At 39.2% G+C, this 15,542-nt stretch overlaps 2 protein-coding genes across 2 annotated transcripts; one reads left to right on the plus strand and one right to left on the minus strand.

The window, feature by feature from the left end:
* Positions 1 to 270: 270 nt before the first annotated feature.
* On the minus strand, positions 271 to 8,858 carry LOC146558747 (pyroglutamyl-peptidase 1-like). The gene is made up of 5 exons (XM_085247274.1): positions 8,701 to 8,858; positions 6,933 to 6,985; positions 5,851 to 5,967; positions 5,022 to 5,254; positions 271 to 4,162 (listed from the first exon to the last, which is right to left on the minus strand). The coding sequence occupies exons 1-5, from the start codon at positions 8,732 to 8,734 to the stop codon at positions 3,967 to 3,969; spliced, it is 633 nt and encodes a 210-aa protein (XP_085103400.1). The 5' UTR covers positions 8,735 to 8,858; the 3' UTR covers positions 271 to 3,966.
* A 1,291-nt stretch (positions 8,859 to 10,149) lies between these two features.
* Positions 10,150 to 13,855, plus strand: lsm4 (LSM4 homolog, U6 small nuclear RNA and mRNA degradation associated). Its single transcript, XM_085247805.1, has 5 exons — positions 10,150 to 10,279; positions 10,805 to 10,846; positions 11,207 to 11,305; positions 11,787 to 11,967; positions 12,966 to 13,855. Exons 1-5 carry the CDS (start codon positions 10,277 to 10,279, stop codon positions 13,082 to 13,084), a joined length of 444 nt encoding a protein of 147 aa, XP_085103931.1. The 5' UTR covers positions 10,150 to 10,276; the 3' UTR covers positions 13,085 to 13,855.
* Positions 13,856 to 15,542: the final 1,687 nt, after the last annotated feature.

The raw sequence follows: 15,542 nt of genomic DNA on the forward strand, positions 1-15,542 counted from the left end.
GAGAAGGATCATGGATGTAGTGATGGGCATGTGTGACTGAAGAGGATGCTAGAGATCTGATCTGATTAAGATATAGGCAACCTAACTTCTTCATAATATTGTGAGTTGTGACCCGTGTTTTGTGATGGTGAGTCACAATCATGTAGATGTCATTAACAATAGAGTGGAGCCTCGTGGTAATAACTGTGACAGGCCTTTCATGGTCATTGTACCAACATGTCAATTACAAGGTTTCAATAGGAGTGAGTACTGAATGGAAAAGCACAAACATCACTTGTACTTCTTTTATTTCAAAGCCTTTCCTTTACAAAGCCAGGATTACTTACTGTAACAGTACTTTGTTAATGAAGCTGAAGAGCATACCTTTCAGAGGATACTCCCAAAACACAGGTAGAGCACACACTGATATTAAAAAAAAAGAAAAAAAAAGAAAGTACTTTTTGAGGTAGCCACAAGGACAGCATCAGTACTACATCTCTGACCTGACCCACTGAGAATTAGTAAGGCCTTTTCATAAAACACATACCCAACAGCAAGGCACAGGAGGGAGTTTGGGGTCAGAGGTCACCTCATGTAAATTTGAGGCTTTAACTTTTGTGAGAAGAAATTCTGTTCTTACACAACTCTTTTTTTTTTTTAAACTTCTCTGCACACACAAAGTCACAAGGTAAAATATCAGCACCTAAAACAACATCAGAGATTTCTGAAACACCACAACCAAGAAATGAGCTGTGATAAAAAAGTTTAGGTCTGAGATGGAATTCAGTTATGTTCAGCTCCGTGCTTCACTTTGTGATGTACAGAACAGCATTAAAACAAAATACAAAGCTAAAAACGGCAATTTACTCAAATTTAATGGCACCAACTTGCTTAATTATTACTGAAGCACTACACAGTGTCAGGTATTATGACATAGATACAGTGGTGTGAAAAAGTGTTTGTCCCCTTCCTGATTTCCAAGTGTTTTACATATTTGTTATACTTGTCACCTATTAAACCAAGATAACCTGAGTAAATGCAAAATGCAGTTTTTACATGATGATTTCACTGATTAAGAGAGAGAAATTATCCAAAAGTAGTTGCCCTATGTGTTAATCATGAATTTACTGCGATTAACCACATTTTTTGGAAAGCTGAGTTCAGTTTCACTAAATAGACTCCGGCCTGACTACTGGCAGACCTGTTGAATCAAAAAAAAATCCTTAACTATAATCTGTCTGACAAAGTGAAGCAGATTAAAATATCTCAAAAAGCAACACATCATGCCACAATCTAAAGAAACACCTGAGCAATAAAGTCTGGGAAGGAATGCAAAGCCATGTCTAAGGCTGTGGGCCTCCAGTGAACCACAGTGAAAGTCATTATGTCATATGGAGTAGACTTGGAACAGTGGTGACGTTTCCCAGGAGTGACTGGCCCACCAAAATGACTCCAAGTGAACAGCAAGGACTCATCCAGGAGGTCACAATAGAATCCAGAATAAAATTAAAGAATCACAGACTTGTCTAGTTAAGGCCACAGCTCATGATTCAACAATAAGAACCAGACTGGGCAAAAATGGCATCCATGGGAGAGTTCCAGGAGAAAACTACTGCTGACCAAAAACAAGAGAAAGACTCATCTCACATCTGCCAAAAACATCTTGATCATCCCCAAGAGAGCTAGGAAAATGTTCTGTGCAGCATTTCAGAAAAGGAACATCATACCAACAGTAAAATATGGTGGTGGGCTGTTTTGGTGCCTCTGGGTCTGGAAGACTCGCTGTACTAAATGAAACCAGGAATTCTGCCGTCTGCCAAAACATCCTGAAGGAGAATGTCCGGCCATCTGCTTGTGACCTTAAGCTGAAGCGCACTTGGGTTCTGAAGCAGGACAATGATCCAAAACACACCAGCAAGTCCAACTCTGAATGGCTTTGGAGTGGCCTAGGCAAAGTTAAAAAAGCAGTTTCTGCTCTAAAACCCTCCAGTGTGGTTGAATTACAACAATTCTATAAAGATGAGTGGGACAAAACTCCTCCACAGCACTGTAAAAGTCTCATTGCCAGTTATTGCAAACGCTTGATTGCAGTTGTTTCTAGTAATGGTGGCCCAAACAGTTACTAGGTTTGGGTGGCAATCACTTTTCCCACACAGGGCCATGTAGGTTCCCCTAAATAATAAACACTTTCATTTAGAAACTGCATCTTGCATTTACTTGGGTCATCTATGCCTAATATTTAAATTTGTCTGATGATCTGAAACATTTAAGTGTGACAAACATACAAAAAAAAAAAGGAAGCGAGCAAACACGTTTTCACACCACTGCAGATCTATCGTTGAGGCATGAACACTGTATTTAGCAGTATATAAATGATTACAGGCCAAAATTACTTGAACTGAAGCTGTGTTAGGTGTAGGCAGTCAGATTCTCAGGAGCCAGGGAGTGATCGAGATGACAAAACACAACACAATCCAATTTTTTTTTTAAAAAAAGAAAAAAAGAGCATTTACTCTGGGAGTGTTACTGCCATCGCCATGCATTCCTGCTCTACGTCATAATCACCGTGAGGAAAAGGGTTGACAATGGAGGTCTAGAAAGCTACACAAGTTAAAGTGACAGAAAATAAAAACAAAACAGAAGCTTTCACATTGCTTGAGAAATGCTGTCCAAATTCCAGATCAAGTAAAACTGAAATACACAAGAAAAGAAAGAAACCAAGTGCTACAGAAAAGACAGGAGGCCCAATTCTGACTGAAAGCCAAGTCCAACTTCATCAAATCAGATTCTCAGATAAAATAAGCAGCTACACCTGATTTAATGACAGGAACGACAGAAAGTTAATCAAGGAAACAGTTAGAGCTGCACAACCACAAAAGAATGATTTCCAAAAGGTTTAAGATAAAATATGCAATGTCAAAGCCAGCAGGCATCCTCAGACACAAATCACAGCAAGTGTCACTATTTCACCATCCAGTGAGTCTGGGAGAGTCATGCCCAAAGTGCGCTTTAACAACAAGGCTACATGATATGAACTACTTCACTCTATATAACTCATCTGTTACAGTTTAATACAGACTTTCTACAGTTAAAATCCAGTTGTGCAGCCTTGATGTATGACATAATTATCCCACTGAATCAATGAATGAGATCTGTGAAGTAACATTGCACATCCCGGGGCCAGATCTCAGTGGGGGTGGGGGGTGGAAAGAAGGGGGTGTTTCTGTCAGAACTGGGTCGACAAACTGGGGAAATGTGAGCTGGAACCAACCCGTTCCCTGATTTAAATAACCTTTGTCAAAGAAGGCAAATTTACAACTTCTTATAAAGAAAAAGGACTCAAGAAAACAATTCAATATAAATGAGAAAAGCACAGATAAGCTTTAGAATACAGAGAGGAGAATATGTGAAGGAAAATAAAATGAGCAGTTTACTGCTGGATGTTTCATATTAATCCATAATGCAGACTTTTATGTGTGCTACGTGAAACCTATTGTGACCAAGTAAGAAAAAAAAAATCAGAGAAAGAACCATTATGATTACAGTTTCCCCCAAATGTGTCTTCTATAATAATTTTAATAACCCTACCCCTATAAGGTGCATTATTAGGAGTCACATTTGGGGTTACAGGTTATAATATCTGCCACATTAGAGACCACTTGCTGCGTCCGCATGTGAACAACACAAGCAGCATTTTGCTCCTGTGTTTATCTGGTTTTTCCTCACATTTTGCTACAATGTCAGAATGCTTCCAGTTCTTTTAAAGCTTACGTTACAATGAGACTGTAACAGAATCAGGCCTAGCAAAGCAAGAAGCAAAGAAGCAAGACAAACTTTGAAAGCAGATTATACTGTGAAGTGTCATTATTACCAATTAAAGATACAGTTTAAAAAAAAAGGGGGGGGGGGGGTTTGGCTACTTGTGATTAAGTGCAATTTCTCTTGTGTGGTAAGAGCTGGAGAGGCTAGTTGGTATATGGAGGTCACTTAGTGGAAGTGTTGTTGGCAGTGAATCTTCCCCTCAGCTTGGTCCATAAGCTCCAGCATCTCCTGGATGACGGCCTGCAGTGCACGACCCAGGTCTTCTTTACTGTAAGGCTTTCCAAGAGGAGGCACATGAATAAAGGCAGAGCGGCCGTGGCTCAGGTACAGAGAGGTGTAGTAGGTAAAATCACAGAGATACCTGTCAAAGAAGGGAGCACGGTATTTAATAAATGAAGAGACTGACTCCATAACACAAACAAACAATAAAACAGCATTTCCATGACGCAAACTCGCCTCTCAGCTGAGCCACTCAACCGTGCACATACCTTCAAAGGGCCCTGATCACTACCTGTCACACTGAAGCATTGTTATGTCACTGCTAGACCTTGACAGCAGTAAACATATTTTGCCTTTTCCCAAAGGCCAAACTGCATAACGTGACTACTGTTTATATCATTACTATAGCCTGACAGCTGTCAGTATATCAGAAACACTGCTGTTTGTGGCCTAGCAGAACAATTTCAGGCTGCCTCTGAAATCTAAAGCTTAAAGCTTCAGTCAAAACTTCTAGATTCAACTAAGACAGACTTTACTTCAAGTAAAGCATCAGTTTAGCAGCTTAAGTGCATTTATCACTGCAACTAGCAACTAGCTAATTTGTCAGCCTAGTGTAGAAACTTTCAAAAAGCCTAAATTCAAACCATGAGAAAATATAAAAATAAACTCCAGAAAGCTCAGATTCAAGTCAAAGTTCTCTGTCTGTTCATCACTGGGAACTTTGTTTTCGATCTCTCATTATAGTAAAAATAGTGATTACAGTTTCTTTCAAACATTTGCCTCAAAAAACAAAAAAAAATATTAGTCAGGCTCCAAAAATTGAACTTCAGCAGAAAACGCTGATAAGGTCTCAGTATTTACAATCATAGCAACATATCTGTGCCGAGTTCTGAGCTAGCCATCTCTATTTAAAAGTACCGCCATGTGAGCAGTACATGCAACAGTTGGACGGATAAAGATACACAACTTGGTAAAAGAGAAAAAACACATTAAATAATGACCTCCCGGCATCTCTGGAGACAGACACGGCTACTCCCAGCCCTGATGCATTCACTCTTTTGCAGACCGATTCCATGTCAATGATCGAGTTGATGCAGTCTGGGCCTCCAACAACGCAGCACTGTGAATCGGGGCAGAAGCTGCTGTTGTCCAGGCCCTTGTAACCATGATTTCTTCCACACTTCTCCAGCGTGACAGTTGTGGCCATACCCGAAACTCCAACATGAACTACCAACTGTCCAACAAAGAAAACAATAAAAACACAAAGTCAGAATGACTAGACTATTGTAGGCTTCCCTTACACCTGAGGCATCCATGCTCTCGAAACAGGGCCTAGGATTATTTTACTGAAACAAAAAAAAGCAAGGAAACTCAAGATAAAAGCTCAAGCAGAATTTTACAATGTAGCCCCTTCATAGCGAGCTTTTAACAAAGGCACTTTCAAGCCCATAATTCATTGTATTGTTCATCGGGGCTTCTAACTCTTAAAGCAGCGGTCCCCGACCTCCGGACCAGTTGTTTGGTACCGGGCCGCAAGAGTTGAGGCTCGGGTGTGAAATTCATGATTTTAGTTTTTAGCACTATTTTTTTTTTTTTTTAATAGTTTTTATGGTTAAGTCTGTGTCCCTGGGTCTTTTCCCGTGTGTTACGAATACATCTTTTTTGGTACTGGTACTGGTTTTATTTTGTTGTATTTATCTGCAACACCTTAAAGGCCGGTCCGTGAAAATACTGTTGGACATAAACCGGTCCGTGGCGCAAAAAAAGGTTGGGGGACGGCAGTCTTAAAGCGCAATAATGCTGTCAGGTTAAATTAGGCTCTCCTCTTACCAGTGGATGATACTGCTTCCATAATGAAGGAACCAAACTCTGGACTTGTTGGTACTCAACAGGAACCTCGTGTACATGCAGATTCACATCACTGCCCAGCCCGAGCTTCTTCAGTTCCTGTCAGAGTAAAATTAAAACCTGAAGTTTAGAAATCATTCCACATGTTGAAACATCAGTTTCAGCTTCTTCAGTTAAATTTAGATAATTTACAAAACTTGCAGTAGATAAGCCATGAAATGCATTCGTCATGCGGCGCTACACGCTGTGGCGACCCCTTGTGAATAAAAGAGCAGCTGAAAGTAGTTTTACAGGATACTGTAGGCTGCCTCCTTTGCCTATGCTCTTATCATTTTTACTTCATGCTCACTGACATCACTGACTTCATGCTCTCTTAATGCTTTGCCATTCCCAAATGGTATAATTTTACAGTCAACTTGGCAAACAGAATGAACAAATACTTCAACCCCAAACTCAGGCTTCTTCAAAAGCAAAATCAAGAAATAAAATATGCCAAACACCGACTTCACATATAAAAACAAACAAATCTGTATCAAATTCAAAGCCAGTAACCCAACAGCTCCCCCAGTCTCCCTGCAGGACAAATAGCCCTGGACACTGACCTCCCAGCTGTATTGAAAGGAGGCTTATTTGACCACGTCTGTAACCCTGCCACAATGTGCCCTTTTGTTTGCCTTTAATATCCTTATCAAGTCCGTCTAGACACCCTGACAACCACCATCATCCCCCCCCACAAAACCTCTGACTAACACTGCTACATAGTACGAAGCCGGCTGTCAGCATCGCAGAACTGCCGCACAAACATCTTCCAAGTGTCGGCAAAAACCACATGACAACCTTCAAGACTTTTGAAAAGCATTTTTGGAGCTAGTATAAATAGATAAATAAATAAATAAATAAATAAATATAACACCGTCACACACTTTAACTGTATGGCACATTAACTTGTATCAAATAGACTTTTCCAAAAGTCATTTAAGTGTAAATACCAATTCTGCAAATTATTACCTCTTTATTAGATGCTAAAAAAATGAAACAAACAAACAAAGAAAGCCAATAAATACCTGTACTGCTACCCAGCTAGCGTTGACAGTGTGCTCTCCAAATGGCCCGAAACCTGCAAAAGATGTCAGCTGCTGAATTAATGTGGATTATGTTTGTGGTGTCTGCAAAAACAGACTTTTTTATAAGATTTATTTATTTGTTTAAATGCTTCTACTGATATGACCTTAAAGGTAGTTTCTAATGGAAAAAGGGGGCCGTTAAAGATTTGGGTTGACTGAAATGCTGATTTGCAATATAAAGGTATACATTTCGTCTTTTATGTCAAATGCAACATCCTTTTCAGTAGCATGACTGAGATGTAATTACCTGTTGTTTGAAATTATAAACTGTTGTTTTGAAGAATGCACCTCATTATTAATAAAATAAAGACCCGCTGATGCACAACTGCAAATGAAAAACGGTAAAATCTCAGCAGCCCATGGAAATTCACTCGGGGCTGTTTATATAAGGCTCTACCACGGATTCCCCCGCCCCACTGTCTATCCTAGGGTCACTGGGTCCCTGGGGGTTGGGTGGAGAGGGGATCAGTCAGTCTGACAGGCTGATGAAAAGGAGCAGAGTGAGGGGCCGGCAGCTGCCAGCCAGCCTGCTATTGTGAAGGTGCTGTTCCCAGGCAATCTACACTTCTCCTATCAGCTGGGGAGACACGTTTCTGCACCCCTTTGTGTCTATAAACAGCAAATTAATGTGTCTGTTCTGCCAAACGTCACCATTTAACACTGCTGTTTGCACTAACGAAAATATGTTCATATAGCTGGACTTGAAATTGCATCGGAGTGTGATTTAGATAAACAAATATGTGCATACACAGTACTTGTTATATTAACAAGTATTATAAATTGGTGATTATTACATAGGGATGTAACTTTGAATCGCAAGTGATGCAAAATAAGTTTTCTGAAATACAACACAGAGACTGGTTGATGAACAGCAGCTCTAAGTCTACACTAGATTACCATAATGCAAAATAATGAGACTAAACAGGATGAACTAGCATAAAGAAACTCATTCAATAACTTATCAATAGTGGAACCTAGTCACCATCTGGGAATAGGATATGTATTTTTAGCCACAGATCTATAAAGGCATCACACACAACAACTGGACAGAGGAAGATACGAATAATTCAAAGCAATAAAGAATAAAAAACAATAATTTAGGCTAAACGGTTCATTATTAAAATCTCTCTGTATTGTGTTTTCACCTTTATCTTTTGTTCATCTATCTATATTTTGTCGATTACTGACATAACTCCTATGATATCAGTTTTTTTAAACTGAAATAATTTCAATAATGTCCCAAGTCACAACTAACAACATCTAATATTTATGAAAATATATGCATTATTACCTTTGCTGCCATATGGTATTGTGCTCAGTATTTCAGTGACAATACTTCAGATGAACACGAGCTATTTGAAAGCATTTAGAAACAAATATGATACCGTAGCCATAGAGCAAAACAAATGTGTAGACAACACAAAAGGCGCTTGTTTTTGGAGGAGTAATTTGTTTACTGTCTGCGGCCTTTCAGCTGAAGTCATCTAAAACAATGGTGAGACCACCGAACCGGCCTGTAGCGTCAATAATGCATCCCCCCCAAAACTCTAAAGGGTCAAAACTCCCACAAAACAACTCGTTCCTTTCTGTACAGTTGCAACAGAGTGGAGCAGGAACGACCTGACGCCATTAATGGAGCAGCTTTAGTCTCCTCAACTTTTCCTCAACAGACAAAAGAGACAACGACAGCGGATAAAAGAGCCCAAACCTGTAACGACCACAGCCCGTTTACTGTTATCCATCTCCCGTCCCGTTCACGAGGAACCGTTGCCTCTTTTTCTCGGTCTTTACTTTGAACAGGGTTAGAACGAGAGTCTACCCCGCAGAGCTGACGGCTCCTTCTCCCACACACAGACCAAACCGGAGGTACTCCCTCCTTCCGCAGGCAGCCTAAGACGTGACGTGATTACGTCAGCAAACCCCCCGAAAAGCTACAAAAATGTATACAAAGGCAGTATACATTTTTGAAAGATTTTTTTAAATTGCTCATTTATTTATTTGTTTAATTGAAAAATATAAATCCATTCATTGCCTGCGCTGAAGATGTAACTTCAAAAATGAATATTATTTTCATTTTCTATTAAACTATTTACATTACTGTGCAAAGGTCTTGAGCTACCCGTTTTTCTTTATATTTTGCAAGTAAAATGGGAAATAGGTGCAGATATATATCGAAGCATGTGCAAACATACATGAAAATACAGAATATAAAGCAAAAAACAGAGTCTATACAATTCTAACCAGCATGAAAGTCAATATTTACCTTTATTCTTTTATTCTTCAACACAACTTGAACTCTATTAAGCTTTCTCGTGACCTTTTTTAATATGGCTGTTTTATACTTAAATGATATAGGTCAGTGTAAGTGGTATAAGAAAGAAAGAAAAAAACAAAAAGCATTTCTCTGAAAATGGTCAACTATTAGGATGGACTGTAAATGAGTTAAAAAGCAATGAATTTCTAAGGAAAAACTTTGAAAGACCTTCAGAAAGCCTGGAGAGCTGTTGCTAATAACTGCTTTAAAATAAGAAGAAAGTGGTTATGGTTGTATTCTACATTATAATGATGAACAATGTGTTGAACTCAGTGTGTTTTTGGCTGTTGACCTGCTTTTGGATTTCATGTAAATCCTGTGTCTCATATCTGAAAACTTTTCAGTTATTTGGATCATTCGCCTCCATTTCCCAGTGTATTTGTTGACTTTAACGATCAGTAGTTTCAAACAATTGGTAAGGGACTAAAAATGTAAGAAGAAAGAAGAATAAAATTCTTTAAATAACTAATCTAACTGTTTGCTCACCACCAGAACGCCATACAGTCTCCGGTTATCAGTTTTAAAATCTGGGAGAAAACATGGTTCAGATAAAGGGGATTCTCTGCTAAATTAAACACCCACTAGTAAACTATCTTTATAAATAAAACAAAATAAGTATACCTTAAGTATATCTTGGGAATAGGAGAGATGCAGCTAAAATAAAATAAAAAATGCAATTTTAATATTTGATCTGATTATTTTGATGATATTTTTTACTTTACTTATTCTTATTCCTATCCCTTTAAAGTGGCAAACACGAAAAGAGATGCACATTTTAATCTTCGCACCTTTCATTTGTGCTCATTTGATATTGGAAATGCGTGTTTCTGACAGTAGGGGGCAGCATCATATAATACAGCCATGAATGCGCCTCGCCACACCGGAAGACAAAGAGTAAAAGTAGGTGGGAAAATCGTGTTAGCAAGTAAGACACTAAAAGAAAAAAAGAAACAATCAAGAAACCATCAAAATGGTGAGTTGTTAAAACTTTTATTCTCTTCAGTGGCGCTGAGTGCTAGATTTTCAGCTAGCATTTTCAGTGCTAGCAGCATCGCCTTGCCTCTCTATACTCGGTCCGTTAGCTATGGGAAGTTAGCTTAGCAGCTAAATTAAGCATCGTTTACGTAAACTAGTCGTTTTTAATAAGCATATATATCCAGACTTAACACACAGCTTTGGAAAGCTTTTAGGTCGTGCTCCACTTGCTGAGGCGGGGATTTATTATCTCGTTTAGCTCCATACTCTTGCAGCTGTAAGGTTACTGACAGTTCAGTGGAGTCGGTGAGTAAACGACGTAGACATAAAGGCACTCTTAAAAAACCTGAACATAAAATCACCTTCATGTCTTTACGCCAAACACCGCGGCTATGGAGACGTTTTCTCTGGAATAAAACACTCCTGGCTGTTTTATGCACTCTCGCTTCAGTGCTCACTTCGGTAAATGCTGTTGATTACACATCTTTTGCCATGTTTGACCTGCTTCTCTGTTGTTTTGCAGCTTCCCCTGTCTCTGCTGAAGACTGCCCAGAACCACCCTATGGTGAGACTAACCTGGACCGTGTATACAATTTTATATAACAGGCTGTAAAATAATAATAGTCATGAGGAGAGAAAGTGACATCTCAAGATTTCTTACATGTAGAAAGCAGTGAATTGTAAATGTGTGAGCAGAAAATGATTCAGGTTTCTTTTGAAATTTATACTGTATATAATTGTGGATTCAGCTCTGACTGTCTCATTTTATTTTGCTAAACTATCGCCCGTCCTAATTTCTTTTTAGAACTTTAATTGGCACAAGTTCAGTTTAGTTTTTGTAGTGAGTATTGAAACTTTTAATACAGCTGTGAATTCTGAAAACATTGTAAGACAAGCTTTCCCCCCTCGTCTTTTCTCTCTGTAGTTGGTGGAGCTGAAGAATGGAGAGACGTACAACGGTCACCTGGTCAGTTGTGATAACTGGATGAACATCAACCTGAGAGAAGTCATCTGCACATCCAGGGTAACACTGACCTTGCTCTTACATTAAACTCTAGATTAATGACTGATGGTTAAAAAAGACAGTTTTCAGTGATTACTTGAAGCTTTCATTGTTGTGTGCAGAGTTATCATTTTATATTAAGGCTGAGTAAGTTATTTACACTTTTTGGTGGATACACCTGCTGGCTGTCTGCACTCTGGTGTTTGTGCACAGCCCTGCTTTTCTCTAACTGTTCCAAAAACACTGATTTGGACTGAGCCACACATTAGTCTAGATAAATAGGTACAGGGAATTTTGAATGGAATGAGAGTGAACTTTTGGATTTTTTTCCCCCCCCTTTTGCTGTAAATACACCTACTAAAGTATTGTTTCAGTACAGATATTTCTATATATGTAGCTGTTCGGTCTTATGAGAGAGTGCTTTTTTTTTTTTTTTTTTTTAATCTTGAGTTAATTGTTAAGCCAATTTGATGAACCGAAAGCCCCACTCCACCTCTCACAGGATGGAGATAAGTTCTGGAGAATGCCTGAGTGCTACATCCGAGGAAGCACCATCAAATATCTACGAATCCCAGATGAAATCATCGATATGGTGAAGGAGGAGGTGGTGTCGAAGGGGCGTGGACGTGGAGGCGCCCAGCAGAACAAACAGCAGGGCAAAGGAAGAGGAGCAGGTGGCCGAGGTGAGAGGAAGCAGCTTTTGTTGTTCGTGCTGGATGTCTTAATAAACATGGGAGAGTACTGAGTATCGTTTCCACATTTCTGTCAGTTCTTTCCAGAGTGTTCATAAGTTAACAAATTTACACCTGATAAGTGTAAAAATAAATTATCTAAGTTCAACTTTAATTTCACTGAGGTTAAAAAATTATCGAATCCCTAACCAATCTAGGAACCCATGACTATTATCGTAATCATAGCTGAAATTTCTGACAGCTTCTACCACATACAATTATGCAGGATTTGACCAACAGGAGCCTCATAACTTTTTCTTATAAGTGTTTCATTTAAAGTCTTTTCATATCTACTACCTTCTTTTTTTTGTTCACATGAGAGGATTTTGGCTGCTTCACATCAAAACCTGATGATTTGTAAAAGATATCAAACAGATCTTTCCAGTTGGGCAGCACGGTGGTGTGGTAGTTAAAAATGTGGCCTCTCAGAATAAAGGTCCTGGGTTTGATTGCATTGTGGTTTCTGTAGGCCCCCAAATCTGCTCGCAAAGTTGGACATCCACAAATATTTTGGGGATTTGAAGGATCTATGTTAACTTAAGATACACTCTTGAAAGTCTGTACTGCTAGAGCAGTAGTACCAGATATTTCCCTATTTCCCTAGACCTAGCTAAGGTACTTTTCTTAGAAAATGAAGTTTTGATTCCCAAGTGCATCTTTCACCCCCGATTTTCTTTTTCCTCTGACAAACCTGTGATAGTCAGGTGTGAGGCATTTCCAGTTATTAAACATATATTGGTCTTTACTTGGTGTTGGTGGCAGGTTCTTTATAACTTTAAATTTTTTCTGTTTTCAATGTCACATACCAATTCTCCTTAACTGCATTATTAATTCTATTTATTTTTTTTCTATCAATTTTAAATATTAAGATTTGGTCATGTTTACAGGGGAATGGGGATACTTTCTGTTACCTGCTCTAACACAGACTTTCTCTTGTATCTTCTCTGTAGGTCTGTTTGGCAGCCGTGGCCGAGGGATGACTGGCCCCGGTCGGGGTCAGCAGCAGCAGCAGCAGCAGCAGTCGGATAAGAAACCAGGAAAACCACAGGGAATGAAGAACCAGCACTGAAGGACGACGCTGCACCTCTGACAACATCCTGTTAATCAGTGATTCTTCCTTCGGCACATGAAGAAAAAAAGTCTCTGTGGTGTGTTTTTTCTGCTGTGATCTTTGTTAGGACTGATTGTCACAGAAATCTCACTGTGAGACGTTAAGAGAAGCCGTGCTTTTGCACTGAATTTTGTTTTTTAACATCTGGAAGTTGATATTAACATTTTTTTATGAAAATGCCAGTGTATCGGCCAGAGCTGGCAGACTCCTCCTTTAGCATCAGTTTGTATATCGTTATAACAAGAACATTTTGTATCATAAACCACATTATCTAAATTCCACTTTGCATCTGTTGGTACACTGGGAAAATGTTTTTACTTTTAGTTTTTGACGGTTGTCTCCTCAGGTGTAGTTTTCATGGTGTAGTGGCCCATCTTCTGTTGCAAGAATACTTTGTTTTCCTCGTTGTTTGTGAAGTTTTGTGGTTTGAGACCTTTCTTCTTTTTTTGTCTGCTTGCTCCGCTGTGGGGTCAGTCACAGCAGGTGAACAGCAGACTGATAACCAGGAGACACAAATTCAGTCCCTGTAAATTAACACTTCTGTTAAAACGTTTGTAAGACAACCAGTTAGGATATACAGACAAAAAGATTCTCATATTCTTAAGTCTGAAATGGATAGAGTCCAACATGTGACGTGTTGGTTGGGTTTCATTTTATTTTTGTAACAAAAGACGATATTGTAATTTATTTACAGGAGAACATGAGAATAAAACAGCTTTTGTTAAAGGAGTTGTAATTATTAAGTACTCATGTCTGAGTCTCAGTTTGCTGTTCAGGGTCTTGTTCAATATTGTGGTGAATTAAGTGGTGCTGATATCAAGCTTTTCTAGTCTGAACAGTCAAAGTGCATTAATTCATACACTGATTTATTCTGTGCCTTTTGGGGCTTTTAAAGTAATGGACACACACACACACATTCTGAGCCATAGGTACCACCACCTAGATATATACAGGTGAAACTCTAAAAATTAGAATATCATGCAAAAGTTCATTTAAGTAATTCAACTCAAAAGGTGAAACTAATATATGATATAGACTCAGTACATGCAAAGCAATATATTTCAAGCCTTAATTTGTTATAATTTTGATGATTGTGGCTTATAGTTTATGAAAACCCCAAATTCAGAAGCTCAGAAAATTATAATATTGTAAGAAGGTTTAATGTTGTAGGCTCAAAGTGTCACACTAATCAGTTAATGAATCCAAAACGCCTGCAAAGGCTTCCCGAGCCTTTAATTGTCCATTAGGCTGGTTCAGTTCAGTAGGAATCTCAATCGTGGGGAAAACTGCTGACCTGACAGTTGTGCAGAAAACCATCATTGGCAGCCTCCATAAGGAGGGAAGGTAACAAAAGGTCATTTCAGAAGAAGGTGGATGTTCCCAAAGTGCTGTATCAAAGCCCATTAATAGAAAGTTATGTGGAAGAGAAAGGTGCAAAAGAAAAAGGTGCACAAGCATCAGGGATGACCGCAGCCTGAAGAAGATTGTCAGGGAAAGGCCATTCAAAAGTGTGAAGGACCTTCAGAAGGAGTGGACTGAGGCTGGAGTTAGTGCATCAAGACCTGCCACACAGACACAGATCCTGGACATGGGCTTTGTATTCCTCTTGTCAAGCTGCTCCTAAAGAACAAACAACAGAATCGCCTCACCTGGGCTAAAAGAAAAAAAAGAACTAGTTTGTTGCTCAGTGGTCCAAAGTCCTCTTCTGATGAGAGCAAATTTTGCATCTCATTTGGAAACCAAGGTCCCAGAGTCTGGAGGAAGAATGGGGAGGCACACAATTCAAGATGCTTGAAGTCCAGTGTGAAGTTTCCACAGTCTGTGTTGATTTGGGGAGCTGTGTCGTCTACCGGTGTTGATCTACTGTGCTTTGTTAAGTCCAGAGCCAACGCAGCCATCTAACAGGACATTTCTTCATGCTTCCTTCCACAGACCAGCTTTATGGAGATGCTGACTTCATTTTCCAGCAGGACTTGGCACCTGCCCACACTGCAAAAGATACCAAAACCTAGTTCAATGACCATGGGGCAACTGTGCTTGATTGGCCAGCAAACTCGCCTGACCTGAACCCCATAGACAATTTATGGGGCATTGCCAAGAGAAAGATGAGAGACATGAGACTGAACAATACATAAGAGCTGAAGGCTGCTATTGAAGCATCCTGGTCTCCCATAACACCTCAGCAGTGCCACAGGCTGATAGCATGCATGCCATGCTGCATCGAGGCAGTAATTCATGCAAAAGGGGCCCAAACCAAGTACTGAGTACATATGTATGATTATACTTTTTAGAGGTCCAAAATTTCTCTCTTTAAAATCCTTGTTTTATTGATTTCATGTAATATTCAAATTTTCCAAGATTTTGAAATTGGGGTTTTCATAAGCTGTAATGATCAACAAAATCATAAAAAGTAAAG

Source organism: Mchenga conophoros, linkage group LG15, assembly GCF_057382185.1.
Source record: "Mchenga conophoros isolate Kocher_MC1m ecotype Shallow Benthic linkage group LG15, M_conophoros_male_GT1.1, whole genome shotgun sequence".
Classification (NCBI taxonomy): domain Eukaryota; kingdom Metazoa; phylum Chordata; class Actinopteri; order Cichliformes; family Cichlidae; genus Mchenga; species Mchenga conophoros.

Coding starts and splice junctions, on each gene's coding strand:
- lsm4 (XM_085247805.1), top strand. Junction 10,847..11,206: donor CTGCCCAGAACCACCCTATG/GTGAGACTAACC, acceptor TTCTCTCTGTAG/TTGGTGGAGCTGAAGAATGG. Junction 11,968..12,965: donor AAGAGGAGCAGGTGGCCGAG/GTGAGAGGAAGC, acceptor TCTTCTCTGTAG/GTCTGTTTGGCAGCCGTGGC.
- LOC146558747 (XM_085247274.1), bottom strand. CDS start 8,734: ATGGATAACAGTAAACGGGCTGTGGTCGTTACAG. Junction 5,255..5,850: donor GGAAGCAGTATCATCCACTG/GTAAGAGGAGAG, acceptor TTTGTTGGACAG/TTGGTAGTTCATGTTGGAGT. Junction 4,163..5,021: donor GTCTCCAGAGATGCCGGGAG/GTCATTATTTAA, acceptor CTTCTTTGACAG/GTATCTCTGTGATTTTACCT.